The sequence below is a fragment of the Sander vitreus genome, unplaced genomic scaffold (genome assembly GCF_031162955.1).
Source record: "Sander vitreus isolate 19-12246 unplaced genomic scaffold, sanVit1 ctg463_0, whole genome shotgun sequence".
Lineage (NCBI taxonomy): Eukaryota > Metazoa > Chordata > Actinopteri > Perciformes > Percidae > Sander > Sander vitreus.
This window is the reverse complement of record NW_027595572.1, coordinates 25,635-41,591: the sequence shown is the minus strand read 5'-3', so window position 1 is coordinate 41,591 and position 15,957 is coordinate 25,635. Positions and strand designations below refer to the sequence as shown.

Below are 15,957 nucleotides of genomic sequence, written 5' to 3'. Positions count from 1 at the left end.
AGATAAACACAACCTGGAACTCTTCAAACCTGCAGATTCCTGCTTCTTTGGTTTCACTGAAGAAGTGATCAACAAGTTCCACCAAGCTGTACTTTTTCTCTTTCAGCATGTTCAGCTCTCTGAAAGTGAATGGAAATGTGAACTGGATGTCCTGGTTGGCTTTGTCTTCAGCCCAGTCCAGAGTGAACTTCTGTGTTAAGACTGTTTTCCCGATGCCAGCCACTCCCTTAGTCATCACTGTTCTGATTGGTTCCTCTCTTCCAGGTGGGCCTTTAAAGATGTCTTCTTGTCTGATTATTGTTTCTGGTCTGTTTGGTTTTCTGGACGCTGTTTCAATCTGTCTGACCTCATGTTCATCATTGACCTGTGCAGTCCCTCCCTCCATGATGTAGATCTCTGTGAACATCTGATGCAGAAGGGTTGGGTTTCCTGCTTTAGCAATCCCCTCAAACACACACTGGAACTTCTTGTTTAGGTTAGTCTTGAGTTTACGTTTACAAACTCCAGCAAAGCTTCCTGAATGAATACATAATAAAAAAGCTCATTAAGTAATTTTGTAAAGAAAACAGGAACATACTTTGACCCTTCTCTGGAGACATTAGTAAACGTCCCATTAGTCCAGTAAGTTAAATCTTTAGAGAAATCCTCTTACTGCGCTGCAGACAGTCAGCCAGCTCCTCCTGCTTCATTCTCCTCAGGAAGTGCAGTGTGATCCTCAGAAATGCCTCTCTGCTGCTCCTCTGCTCTTCATCCTCACCCTCCCTCTGACTCTCTGAGCATTCTGGATAATCTGGATTCAGAACCTTCTGGATCTTCTTCAGCTCGTTCTTCACAAAAGTGACGATGTTCTCCTCCAGCAGCTGCAACAAAATATTATATGACTGACACAATCAAACTGAAATCATTGAAGCAAACATCAGATACTTGTTGGACAGACTGACAATCCACTGGTCTGAAAAGCACAGCATGGAGATGATTGCCAACAGAATATATGTAAAAGTAGTTGTTGTACATGTACAGACCATAAATATGGAGTCCAGGTGTGTTTGATGCTGCTGGGCAGACTGACCACTGGGAACCTCTGAGCTCTCCTGGTCCACTCTGTGGAGGAATCAGAAGAATTAGCTCACATCATGTCTGTCCACACAGAGACAAACACAAGATAAAGGTCCTGTGACTTAAAGTGTTGATTACAACACAGAATCAGATGGTTTCCCCTGACATTAAAGTGTTGGTGGTGCTGCTGACCCCAAAGTGAATCGACAGAAAGAACTAAGAAGTAAGGAAGCAGAGCTTAGATGGCCTGTTTGTAGTCGGGGAGAACTGCTGACCTGGACTGAGGATACTGTTGGATGGTGGTTCCCTTTTTTTACTTCCCCTTATTGACTTCTGATCTGACATCCAACTGGCAAACCCACATTCAACATTTGGGAAGAATTTTGCATTTTGACCAATTTGGGTCAGGAGACTACGGGGTTAAAACATCTGGTCATGAACCCACTCACTGAGACTTGGCCTTAAGTGTCCAGACTCAAATGGCAGAAGTCTTCTCATGGTAAATAGTGTCCTGACATTGAACATTTGAACAGCTTATTAACGTGTGCTTGTTGCCCCGTGTGCGCTGATGCCTCATCTGTTGACATTTCCGAATGCCTTCCTACAGTTGCTTAATAAAAGTGGGCTTTCCAAACAAAAACGTAGCCTACATGTGTCATTAGTATGAGAAAAAATGAGATTTTAACTGTGTCGGACGCGGGCCGAGCTCGTACAGAATAATTCAGCCTGATCTGGACTCTATTGAGATCTACAGTTGAAGACTGGTCTCACTGGACAGCTTTCAGATGTGAGAATATAAATATATGTGAAGAAGAAAGATGCTGAAAATAAACTTAAAACTTCTCTGGAAACATAAAAGTTGAAACATGAATCAGCAATATTATAATATTATTAACAGATTACCTCTTTTCAGCAGAGGGTTGTTGACCTTTAAAGTCAATATAGCCTTGTTTTGACCAGTCGCTCTTAAAGGACACACAGCTGGGTTCAGGTCCAGGTTCAGGTTCAGGTTCAGGTCCAGGAGACTCTGGTCTCTGCTGGGTCCTGATAGAAAAACACATTTATTGAGGGTCACATGTTCTTCCTCCTCCTCCTCCTCCTCCTTCGCCTCCTCTAGTATAATGTCTCTGCTACTACATTGCACATATCTGTACATGTTGTTCATACATTGTTCATGTTACATAGCCACATTTATTCTGCTCTTATAACACTGTAATATATGTCTTGTCCTGCCTATGCTCCACCTGTAAAATAATAATAAATTTAAATTAGGGCTGTCAAAATAACGTGTTCATTTTGATTAATTAATCTGAGAAAAAATAACGCGTTAAAAAAGACCCCAGATTAACTGCTCCATGTTGAGGTCTGACCCGAGCCGTTTCTAGCCTCGTAGACTGTAAAATGAAGGTGGAGAGAAACATGCCTGGATCATTAACTGAACATTTACTTCCTGCCAACCCTGGCTACTGAAATCTGGCTCCACTGATATGTCTGCTCTTCACTCTGCTGCTCTGAAACACAAACACCGCTGCACATGATGCTAGTTAACACTATACTCGACAGCAGCTAACGTTAGCCTACCACTAGCTAGTTAACACTATACTCCACAGCTAACGTTAGCCTACCGCTAGCTAGTTAACACTATACTCTACTGCAGCTAACATTAGCCTACCGCTAGCTAGTTAACACTATACTCGACTGCAGCTAACGTTAGCCTACCGCTGAATCCACTCACTGAAACTTGGCCTTAAGTGTCCAGACTCAAATGGCAGAAGTCTTCTCATGGTAAATAGTGTCCTGACATTGAACATTTTAACAGCTTATTAACGTGTGCTTGTTGCCCCGTGTGCGCTGATGCCTCATCTGTTGACATTTCCGAATGCCTTCCTACAGTTGCTTAATAAAAGCGGGCTTTCCACACAAAAACGTAGCCTACGTGTGTCATTAGTATGAGAAAAAATGAGATTTTAACTGTGTCGGACGCGGGCCGGGCTCGTAGAGGATAATTCAGCCTGATCTGGACTCCATTGAGATCTACAGTTGAAGACTGGTCTCACTGGACAGCTTTCAGATGTGAGAATATAAATATATGTGAAGAAGAAAGATGCTGAAAATAAACTTAAAACTTCTCTGGAAACATAAAAGTTGAAACATGAATCAGCAATATTATAATATTATTAACAGATTACCTCTTTTCAGCAGAGGGTTGTTGACCTTTAAAGTCAAAGAGGCGACCAATTGACCAGTCGCTCTTAAAGGACACACAGCTGGGTTCAGGTCCAGGTTCAGGTTCAGGTCCAGGAGACTCTAGTCTCTGCTGGGTCCTGATAGAAAAACACATTTATTGAGGGTCACATGTTCATTCCTCCTCCTCCTCCTCCTCCTCCTCCTCCTCCTCTTCCTCCTCCTCCTCCTCCTCTTCCTCCTCCTCCTCCTTCTTTCCTGCGGCTGTCACCCTACTGAACTCTTGCTCTGCATCCCGGTGACAGTCTAACCTCCAACCCCCCCTGGACCATGTGCACCACCCTATCCCCCCCATACTGTTCTATTTATTTATTTACAGATGTCCATACTGTAATTACACTAATACAGCCATATTCTACTGCTCTTCATACTACTCATCCTGCACATACACTTATTCTTACTACTCTAAAAATTTTAACATAATATTTCTAAATGTTGTCTAAACAGAAAGATGTTTTGAGTGATACAGGAAATTATTATATTCTCATTTCAGTCATCAGCTACAATAATTACAAAAAAGCACTTCATTTGAAGGAGTGTGCATGAGACGGACCCAAAACAACCCAGACGGACGTAGCTCCATCCAATGAGACTCGTTCCAGTTTGCTGGATGTTCACAACTCACCTCAATCTTCTTCTTAACATTTCATTTTCCTTTTCCATTGTTATTCTCTCCTTCTGCCATTCAAGTCTCTCCATCAATCCTCTCTCCTCCAGTTCAGGTAGCTTCTCCTCCATTTCTATTCTCCTCTCCCTTACAGGTCTGTTGTTAAAGAAGTGGTGTCTCCATGGACCGCTGACTCTTCATGGACACACAGCTGGGTTCAGGTTCAGGTTCAGCAGGGTCTGGTCTCTGATGGGTCCTGTTAGAAAGAGAGGAAGACCACTTTTTAATCTCCAGAAACAGAAGCTGCTGGAGAAACTAGAAGCTATGAAGCAGAAAATAAAGTCTGAATCTCTTCACTGAATGCTTTCTGCTCTCTGCTCATCCTGCTCTGTCATTCATTCTCTTTCTGGGAGAACAGGAACATTGGAAAGACTCCAGGACTAATGTCATCTTTCTGTCCTCTAATGGAGACAAGACTCCATTATTACAATCAATCTCCCTCTGCATCCTCCTCCACACATCACTACAACAGTAACAGAGGCATTTAGGTCACTACATTTTATTCTGAAAGGTCCAGGAGGAACTGAATTTACGCTGGTGGAGACGACGGTGTGTTTTCTGACAGCAGGAGAAAGGAAATAACAAGAGGCCATTTTATGATGGATCACACCGGCCAAATCAGGCCAGGGGCTTAAAGTTGGCCCCTCCTACTTCCTCCCCCCTTGCTCAGACCCCCCCCCATCTTCAAACTCGGCCTTCATTTAGACCTCAGCTACACAGCTGTAAAGTTTCCTGACTGCAGCCTCACGGTTGGGACAGACAGACGTATGAACACCTGGCAAAGTATTTCAAACCTCCTCTGTAGTAGTTCATGTTACAACATGGAGATTTATCTTCAACACAAGAGTCGTCCAAACTTTCTCAGGAAATAAGAAGTGAAGTAGAAACATTATATTTAACATCACAGAGCCAGAAACTAACCCTGAAGAGACCAAAGACTAACGTGTTGTTAACGTATCAAACAGCAACTTACAGTTACACACACACACACACACACACACACACACACACACACACACACACACACACACACACACACACACACACACACACACACACACACACACACACAGGTGTGTCCTCCAGCTCCTCTCAGGTACCCTCTGCTGCAGCTGGGAGGAAACTCCAGCTCACCTTAGATTTCTGACATTTAAGAACTCCCTATTCCTTTCAGATTAAAAGAAAACTCTGAGTTAGAGCAGCAGAGGAAACTAACCTCAGCCAACATCAACAATAACACTGATCTGATATTCAATATGTTTCATGTTTAACTGTGGACTCCTGGACTGAGAATTATTCTATTGAAGCTGTAAATTCATGTTGATTAACTCTGATCAGACCTGATCCTGATCAGACCTGATCCTGATCAGACCTGATCCTGGTTCATCCAGGAAAGGTAGTATTTATCTTACAGTCTCAGTAAAGTCACTTTACTTTTAATGTGGTCTTCTCCTCAAAAGAGAAGAAACACTTTAAAATATGATCAGTACGGACAATACAGTAAACAACACATACATAATATATATATATATATATATATATATATATACACATACACACATACATAATATATATATATATATATACACACACACACACATACATAATACAGTAAACAACACATACATAAGACAACAAGAACTATTTATAACCTGAAGAAACCTACAATAAAGTCTCCAGAGAGTTTTATTCACAGCAAAGAGCCAAAGAGTTGCATAAATATGTAACACGGTTCATCATCACATCTCATCAGCACCTCCCAGATACCCACATTTCACTGAAGCCGGTCATGCTTTCCATCTGGCGGTACCAGGTAACTGCTTTACAAACCCTGCAGCTACACGTCCACACCCCCCACCACGCTTCTCCTTCACCCCAATCCTGACAGCTAATGTGCTGAGGGAGTTGCAAAATCTGGACCCATTCAAATCAGCTGGGCTAGACAACGTGGACCCCAACTTCCTAAAATGATCTGCAAATATTATTGCTTCCCCCATTAGCAACCTGTTTAACCTACCTCTCGCATCTTCAGAAATTCCTGGAGATTGGAAATCCGCTGCAGTCATCCCTCTCTTCAAAGAAGGAGACACCCCTGACCCAAATTGCTGTAGACCCATATCCATCTTACCCTGTCTTTCAAAGGTCTTCGAAAGCTTGGTCAATAAACAGATTACCAACCATCTCGAATCCCATCGTGTCCTTTCCGGTATGCAATCTGGCTTCCGTGCCGGTCATGGCTGTACCACAGATACCCTCAAGGTCATAAACGATATCACAGCCGCTACTGACAAAAAGCATTACTGTGCAGCCGTCTACATTGATCTGTGAAAGGCCTTTGACTCTGTTAACCATCGTATTCTTATCGACAGACTCAACAACGTTGGATTCTCTCATGACTGCCTCGCGTGGTTCAATAACTATTTTTCTGATAGGGTCCAGTGCGTTAAATCTGAGGGCCTGTTGTCTGGACCTATAGATGTCTCTATGGGGGTTCCACAAGGTTTGATTCTCGGGCCGACTCTTTTCTCCCTATACATCAATGATGTGGCTCTTGCTGTTGCTCACTCTCAAATCCATCTCTATGCAGACGACACCATCCTGTACACATCTGGCCCCTCATTGGATACTGTGCTATCAGACCTCCAGGAGAGCTTCAATGCCATTCAGCACTCCTTCTGAAACCTCCAATTACTGCTAAACTCTGGCAAAACCAAGTTCATGCTTTTCAATCGATCGCTGCCCATCCCTGCCCATCCGATTAGCATCACCACGCTCGATGGGTTGGGATTAGAAAATGTGACAGTGTCCAAATACTTAGGTGTCTGGCTAGACAGCACCATCTCCTTCCAGCAACACATAAACCACCTTCAATCTAAAGTCTAGGATCGGTTTCCTATTCAGCAACAGGGCCTCCTTCACTTATGAACTTAGAACCTGTTCTCAACGGCCTTCCTGGTTAAATAAAGGTTAAATAAAAAAATAAACATCACTGAATATATATTTAGTCTTCTGACCACAGTCAGCTCTTCATCAAAATTTATTGTGACCCTTAATTAACATGCGGGCCGGATCAAAATCTGCAAGGGGCCGGACTTGGCCCGCAGGCCTTGAGTTTGACACATGTGGTTTAGTAGTTCTTACCTGTTTGTTGATGCAGGTACAGCAGCTCTGAGCTCAGTCTTCACCTCCACACGTCCTCTCTCAGTCTTCACCTCCACACGTCCTCTCTCAGTCTTCACCTCCACACGTCCTCTCTCAGTCTTCACCTCCACACGTCCTCTCAGTCTTCACCTCCACACGTCCTCTCAGTCTCAACTCAGTCTCTGAGTTGTTCCTCTGAAATCACATGACCAGAGAAACCTATCAAACTGCAGCAGCGTCTCACCAAAAGTAACTGATTAACTATTCACTGAGGGTTTCATAGAGATAAAGAACAATAAAGTTATCAACAGTCTGTGATGGCGTTTCTGTATGTAATACGATATTTGATGTGTGGGATGGTCGGTTTAATATTTAACTTTGGACTTTTGGACTGAGAATTATTCTATTGAAGCTGTAAATTCATGTTGATTAACTCTTATCAGACCTGATCCTGATCAGACCTGATCCTGGTTCATCCAGACAGAGGAAAGGTAGTTTGTGTCTTACAGTCTCAGTAAAGTCTTAAATATGTAACACGGTTCATATATGATCCTCCTAAACTAATATCCTGTTAGTGATATGTGGAGAGTTTACAGCCTCTTCTTCAGAAACTGTGTTGGTCAACGTGAACAAATACTGAACATCTAAGATCAGCTACGATTGTTACATCATCACATCACTGAATATATATTTAGTCTTCTGATGACAGTCACATCTTCATCAAGAGGTATAGAGCTTCTTACCTGTTTGTTGATGCAGGTACAGCAGCTCTGAGTGCTCAGTCTTCGTGTCCACACGTCTTCTCTCAGTCTGACTGATCAGCAGCTTCCCACCTGAGTTGTTTCTCTGAAATCACATGACCAGAGCAACCAATCAGACTGCAGGACTATAAAACTCTACTGAAGGTACAGAGAAAGATTTTTAATGGATTCAGGAAGTGAAGGCGCTGCTGTGCTTTATTGACAACTGTTGTGGTGTTATTTGACCATGAGAAACAGTCTGTGATATGCATGAAATATGTTAAATAGGACATTTAAAATGCTAATATATATGACACCTGAAGTACTAGAAGTCCCTAAGGGTTCCCCTCTGAAAAACATACAGTATATATATCAGAGATTTTCACAAATCATTTTTTGGAAGTCCAAGTCAAGTCTCAAGTCTTTGAGGGGCAAGCTACCATCCATACAGTCCAGTATCATAGCATGTCCTGTAGCTACCATCCATACAGTCCAGTATCATAGCATGTCCTGTAGCTACCATCCATACAGTCCAGTATCATAGCATGTCCTGTAGCTACCATCCATACAATCCAGTATCATAGCATGTCCTGTAGCTACCATCCATACAGTCCAGTATCATAACATGTCCTGTAGCTACCATCCATACAGTCCAGTATCATAGCATGTCCTGTAGCTCCATCCAGACAGTCCAGTATCATAGCATGTCCTGTAGCTACCATCCATACAGTCCAGTATCATAGCATGTCCTGTAGCTACCATCCATACAGTCCAGTATCATAGCATGTCCTGTAGCTACCATCCATACAATCCAGTATCATAGCATGTCCTGTAGCTACCATCCATACAATCCAGTATCATAGCATGTCCTGTAGCTACCATCCATACACTCCAGTATCATAGCATGTCCTGTAGCTCCATCCAGACAGTCCTGTATCAACATCAGTTGTAGGATAACTTTATGGGGTCTAACACGTCCCTCTAGACCTCAGACCTGGTGAAATATGAACCTAAGTTTGTCACATCATATGGATCCAACTATAAGATACAATGATCCTGTTCCCAGCATTAGCACAACACTTAGCGATGGTTAGCTTGTTACCTGTGACGATATCTGCTAAATGTAACATCTCTTTCACATTATGCAGTGACTGACCTATCTGGGTGCGTTTGGAGATGCCTGATGAAGTCTGACGTTGTTGATCTGGCATCATTGATCTTGGTGCCACACACCTTGCATGTAGCTGTTCTCTGACTGACACTGCTTACCAAGTTATTAAAAGCAAAACTAATGACAAAAGGCCCAACTCCAGGAGGACTTGGTGTCGCCATGTCAATGTAGTTTTTGATATGTGAGTGCGTGCACATAAGGCATAAGGCATGCGTTACGTTGCACATTATGGCAAAGGGCCGGGGGCATGCAGCTCGTTATACGTTTCCCCAACGTATATGCACCAATAAAATAAAATAGAAATACATGAATACATTTAGATTTTAAAAGCAATAATTGCATGGAAACAGGCTGTTGACGAGTCTCGAAGCTCGAGTCTGAAGTCTTTTGGGTCGAGTCGCTAGTCAAGTCTGAAGTCAGCTGTTTGTGCGACTTAAGTGCGACTCGAGTCCGAGTCTCAGACTTGAGTCCCCATCTCTGATATTCTGTATATATAATTAAAAATAAACAAGTTTAGATGAAGTGTTGGTTTGGAAAATTTACATTTTAAAATAATTTTTAAAACTATAAAAAAAAACTGACTTTTCCCTCTTTTTTTGTGATTATTTTTGGGTCTTTTTGCCTTTAATTGAGAGGAAAGCTGTAGACTGGAAAGGGGGATAGAGAGGGGAGACGACATGCAGCAAAGGGCCGCTGGTGTAAGGACTGAGCCTTGGTACATGGGGCGCACCCTCCACCAGGTGAGCTACCAGGGCACCCTGAGTTTTACTGGGCCTCCTGGTGTTAAACTGGCCCTAAACACGAGTCTAGAATGCCTCCATCAGGGCCTTAACACGGTTCATATATAATCTGTAATATCCTGTTAGTGATATGTGGAGAGTTTACAGCCTCTTCTTCAGAAACTGTGTTGGTCAACGTGAACAAATACTGAACATCTAAGATCAGCTACGATTGTTACATCATCACATCACTGAATATATATTTAGTCTTCTGAGGCGTTTAGGGGTTCCTACCTGTGTGTGAGGCGATGCAGGTACAGCAGCTCAGTCTTCATGTCTGTTGATCAGCATCTGAAATCACATGATCAGAGCAACCAAACAGACAGCAGCAGCAGCGTACTGAAGGTTTAGAGAAAGGTCAATAACAACAAAGTAACCAACAACGGTTCGGAAATTACAATGTTTTCACTCTGTTGTTTTTACACACAGGCCTGAAATACACACACATGCTCAGTACCTCTACATGCACTAATGGAGAGATGTCAGAGTGGGGGGGCTGCACATGCTCAGTACCTCTACATGCACTAATGGAGAGATGTCAGAGTGGGGGGGCTGCACATGCTCAGTACCTCTACATGCACTAATGGAGAGATGTCAGAGTGGGGGGGCTGCACATGCTCAGTACCTCTACATGCACTAATGGAGAGATGTCAGAGTGGGGGCTGCCCATGCTCAGATCACATGCTCAGTGCCTCTACATGCACTAATGGAGAGATGTCAGAGTGGGGGGGCTGCACATGCTCAGTACCTCTACATGCACTAATGGAGAGATGTCAGAGTGGGGGGGCTGCACATGCTCAGTACCTCTACATGCACTAATGGAGAGATGTCAGAGTGGGGGGGCTGCCCATGCTCAGTACCTCTACATGCACTAATGGAGAGATGTCAGAGTGGGGGGGCTGCCCATGCTCAGTACCTCTACATGCACTAATGGAGAGATGTCAGAGTGGGGGGGCTGCCCATGCTCAGTACCTCTACATGCACTAATGGAGAGGGTAACACTTTATAATAACCATCATTAATAGATGGTAAAATGACAGTTAATTAATCTTTAGTTAATTGTTATTTAACTGTTAACAAACAATTACATTAAAATAATAACAGTTTATTGTAACACACATTATATCCCTCATTTACAATATTAGGTATCAGTTAATGATTAATAAATGTTTGTAAACCTTTAAGAAACCATTTTTAAATCCTCTATAATCATTCCATCGACAGATGACCAGATATTCCTAACACGTTGTGGAGGGTTACTAGTTGGTTGGTAAACCGTCTATAAATAGTTTCTGGATGGTTATTATAGCAACCGTAACGTTGCTGATATACTTTAAAATAAACCTTTATTATTTAAATTCCATACATGATGATGTCCGGAACTTTTTTCTTTTTTTTGGGGGGGGGGGGTGTAAAAATTGTTGCTGCATGTCTGAACTAAACACACAGAACCAGATGATCAGATTACTGCAGTAAAAGTACTAATACCACACGGTTAAAGTCAGGGATGAACTGAATCCAGGACTGGGCTTCTGATTGGGCTGAATATTGGGCTTTTTGACGGGGTTGGGTTTCAACACGGTCAACATGGTCAACACGGTCAACATGGTCAACATGGTCAACATGGTCAAAATGGTCAACATGGTCAACACGTCAACATGGTCAACACGGTCAACATGGTCAACACGTCAACATGGTCAACATGGTCAACACGGTCAACACGGTCAATACGGTCAACACGGTCAACATGGTCAACATGTCAACACGGTCAAAATGGTCAACATGGTCAACACGGTCAACATGGTCAACATGGTCAACACGGTCAACACGGTCAACATGTCAACACGGTCAAAATGGTCAACATGGTCAACACGGTCAACATGGTCAACATGGTCAACATGTCAACACGGTCAACATGGTCAACATGGTCAACACGGTCAACATGGTCAACATGGTCAACATGTCAACATGGTCAACACGGTCAACACGGTCAACACGGTCAACATGGTCAACATGGTCAACATGTCAACACGGTCAACATGGTCAACATGTCAACACGGTCAACACGGTCAACATGTCAACACGGTCAACACGGTCAACATGGTCAACACGGTCAACACGGTCAACATGTACACATGGTCAACACGGTCAACATGTCAACACGGTCAACATGGTCAACACGGTCAACATGGTCAACATGTCAACACGGTCAACATGTCAACACGGTCAACACGGTCAACATGTCAACACAGTCAACACGGTCAACACGGTCAACACGGTCAACATGGTCAACATGTCAACACGGTCAACACGGTCAACACGGTCAACGTCGTCAACATGGTCAACACGGTCAACATGGTCAACATGTACACATGGTCAACACGGTCAACATGTCAACATGTCAACACGGTCAACACGGTCAACATGTCAACACGGTCAACACGGTCAACATGGTCAACACGATCAACATGGTCAACATTTCAACACGGTCAACATGTCAACACGGTCAACATGTCAAAATGGTCAACACGGTCAACATGGTCAACATGGTCAACATGGTCAACATGTCAACATGGTCAACACGGTCAACACGGTCAACATGGTCAACACGGTCAACACGGTCAACATGTACACATGGTCAACACGGTCAACATGGTCAACATGTCAACACGGTCAACATGTCAACACGGTCAACACGGTCAACATGTCAACACGGTCAACACGGTCAACACGGTCAACATGGTCAACATGTCAACACGGTCAACACGGTCAACACGGTCAACGTCGTCAACACGGTCAACATGGTCAACACGGTCAACATGTACACATGGTCAACACGGTCAACATGTCAACATGTCAACACGGTCAACACGGTCAACATGTCAACACGGTCAACACGGTCAACATGGTCAACACGTCAACATGGTCAACATTTCAACACGGTCAACATGTCAACATGGTCAACACGGTCAACACGGTCAACGCGGTCAACGCGGACAACACGGGCAACACGGGCTGCACGGTCAACATGTCAACATGGCAACATGTCAACACGGTCAACACGGTCAACATGGTCAACACGGTCAACACGGTCAACATGTCAACATGGTCAACATGTCAACATGGTCAACACGGTCAACACGGTCAACATGGTCAACACGATCAACACGGTCAACATGTCAACACGATCAACATGGTCAACATGTCAACACGGTCAACATGTCAACACGGTCAACACGGTCAACATGTCAACATGTCAACATGTCAACGCGGTCAACGCGGACAACACGGGCAACACGGGCCACACGGTCAACATGTCAACATGTCAACACCGTTTGGAGACTGAACCAAACCCAGGTACTGGGAGCACCGTTCATTCCTATTTACATTTTTTATTTAAAGATCACTCAGTAACGGTTGTAATTTAAAATATAGCAAAGTACAAAACATACTCCACCTGCGTCGAGGAGTACATCTCCATATATGGGCGCCGGCTCTACCAACTGAGATATCCATTCACCCAAAAGTACTAAGTACAAGTAGAAATACACAAAAAACTACTTAGTTATTGTAATTAGTTATTTTCCACTTCTGGAATACAAATAAATAAAAAAACAAAAACAAATAAACATTACATTAACGCTCTTTCAAAAAACAAAACAAAAGGATCAATAAAAGAACCGACCAGAGGCCGGGGGGCCCTTTTCAGGAAGGAGACCACCTCTCAGTCTAACTCTGAACTCTGCAGAGCGGTACAAGTCAGACGTTAATGTCGCCTTGATGTACCCAAATATCCGCCGGTATACGGTTACGCAACCAGGTAACGGAATCGGTATCAGGAAGGAAGAAACAGTTTCGGAACATCTCCAGTTTTAACCCCCCCCACACACACACACACACACACACACACACACACGCACACACACACACGCACACACACACACACACACACACACACACACACACACACACACACACACGCACACACACACACACAGAGACACACACACACACACACACACACACACACACAGACACACAGACACACACACAGAGACACACACAGACACACAGAGACACACACACACACACACACACACACACACACACACAGAGAGAGACACACACACACATACTGGTTTATATGTTTTATGAGGACCACTTTTTAACCATCACTTGTGGGGACCACCCTTTCTAAAGGTGCTAGAGGCATGAAAAAAATCAGGTAAACTCACCATAGCCTTGTAAGCTTATACACGACTTTAAACATCTGAATTGATGAAGTAATGTCATGACCATCATATATGGGGACTTGTAAAAAAACAAGTTAACATTGTTGGTGGGGACCTAATTTGCATGTTATTTACATAATTCACACAATTTCCATCATGATTAGTGGGGACTTTGCAAACAATAAATTAAATAAAGGTTTATTTTACAGATTTAATCTAAGTAGAATGAAAAGATGGATAAATAGTACATTAATAACAGTTACATTTCTTTAATTCAGCTTAGCTTAGTGTTAGTTGTAGAGATGGAGCATGAAGCTTGAAAAGGTGAGTGATTCAAACCCTCACTTTTGCAATCACACATCTTCACAACATAGCAAAACATATGATTGATTGATATCGCTAAATTTGATAAGAATATTTAAGAGATTAAAGTAAATATTAATATATCTCTCCCTCCTAACCGGTCAAGGGAAATCACTGCCTACCATAGAGACGGGTCTGTTTGACATGCCTGCCTTTTAAAAGAAAGGTTTAACACAAACACAAATATTGCATCTTGCTGTTGCTCATGGAGGAAGTGATTGGACTTTGTAAATCATAAAGTCTTAGAATGTGGTCTAGACCTACTCTGTATGAAAAGATAACTTATAATGATTTGGCAGTATAAACAAAAGCAATTAACAGCTCTCTACTCATGTACAAAATATTTAAAGAGCAATTGTCTGGATATTTTCCAACCCAAGTCATACCTTTTTAAAACCATTTACTTTCCCCTGTTAAAACTATTATTTCTTTAATTCCAAAATTTCTTTTTTGTTATATTTCTATTCACAGTCAACACCCTAGCATCAGCTAACTACTCAATCATGTGACACTACGTACCACTATAACAACAGTACCACTTAAGGCTGTAACGATAACTGCATCACCACAATACTGATGGTGATGTGACACTAGCGTGGCTATGACTTCATCACCAGATTTTAAAAAAATGTATACTGTATATATATTTATTTTTTTGCTAGTGAAAGTTAGGAGTGCATACTTCATGTCATATTTAATATAATGAACAGAATAATCATTGTTTAGTTATCATCATTGCATGTCTTCTATCCTATATTCAAGAGATTATAGATAAAAAACTAGTTTTTTACTTCAGCTTTGACAGTCAATTAAATGAATGGGGAATTTCTTTTGTGAATTATTTCTAGGCTTAAGTACTTGTGATATATGCAGGTAATGTTTAATATGACATTGCAGAAGGAAAGGAAAATTCTCTGTTCTCAGCTGAGGTGGACACATTACTGCTGCAGTGTTTACCATTGTGCTACACTATCGCATACATTAGCCTAGCAGCTAGTTTCCTTGCAGTTGAATTTTAGCCTGCATGCATGTTTTTGTGGCCTAAAACAGCAACTTATATTGGTAGAGAGATAAACAAATTAAACTGCCCAGTCACTCTGTTCCCTCTCTGCTCAACTCAGCTGCTAGACCTTTGTGCTGCTAGAGTGCTATGCTCTAGGCAAACCTTTTTTTAAACTTTATTGACATGGAGCTTTCTGAATGGTCTGTGCAATATATCAAAGGAGAGGAGAGAAAGCAGCATGCCCGTGTATGACAGCAAAACAATTTGCAGAATTCAACTTTAATGAGTTCAGCTTCATTATTGAACAACTAAATGTGAAAAAAGAGATGTCACGTTTATAATCAAGACTCCTTTTGATCTTGCGGTTTGGGTGAAGGCTAGCATCACTGTCAGTGTCACTTTCGGAAGTGTTATCCGGAATGTAATCATCTGCAGTCTCTGATATGGATTCATCAATCATCAAACCTTCAAGATCTGTATCTTTCATTTAAAATAAAAAAATTAAGTAATCAGAAATATGTAGAATAGCACCAACTAGTTAATTGATGAGTACATAGAAAT

General features: G+C 42.3%; 1 protein-coding gene across 1 annotated transcript; it reads right to left on the bottom strand.

Moving 5' to 3' along the window:
* Positions 1 to 4: 4 nt before the first annotated feature.
* On the bottom strand, positions 5 to 4,163 carry LOC144514136 (uncharacterized; the record flags this gene model as incomplete). The annotated part of the gene is made up of 6 exons (XM_078245335.1): positions 3,926 to 4,163; positions 3,246 to 3,380; positions 1,960 to 2,100; positions 1,023 to 1,101; positions 653 to 860; positions 5 to 516 (listed from the first exon to the last, which is right to left on the bottom strand). Coding segments are annotated over exons 1-6 (1,188 nt in total), but the record flags the coding sequence as incomplete, so codon positions are not given.
* Positions 4,164 to 15,957: the final 11,794 nt, after the last annotated feature.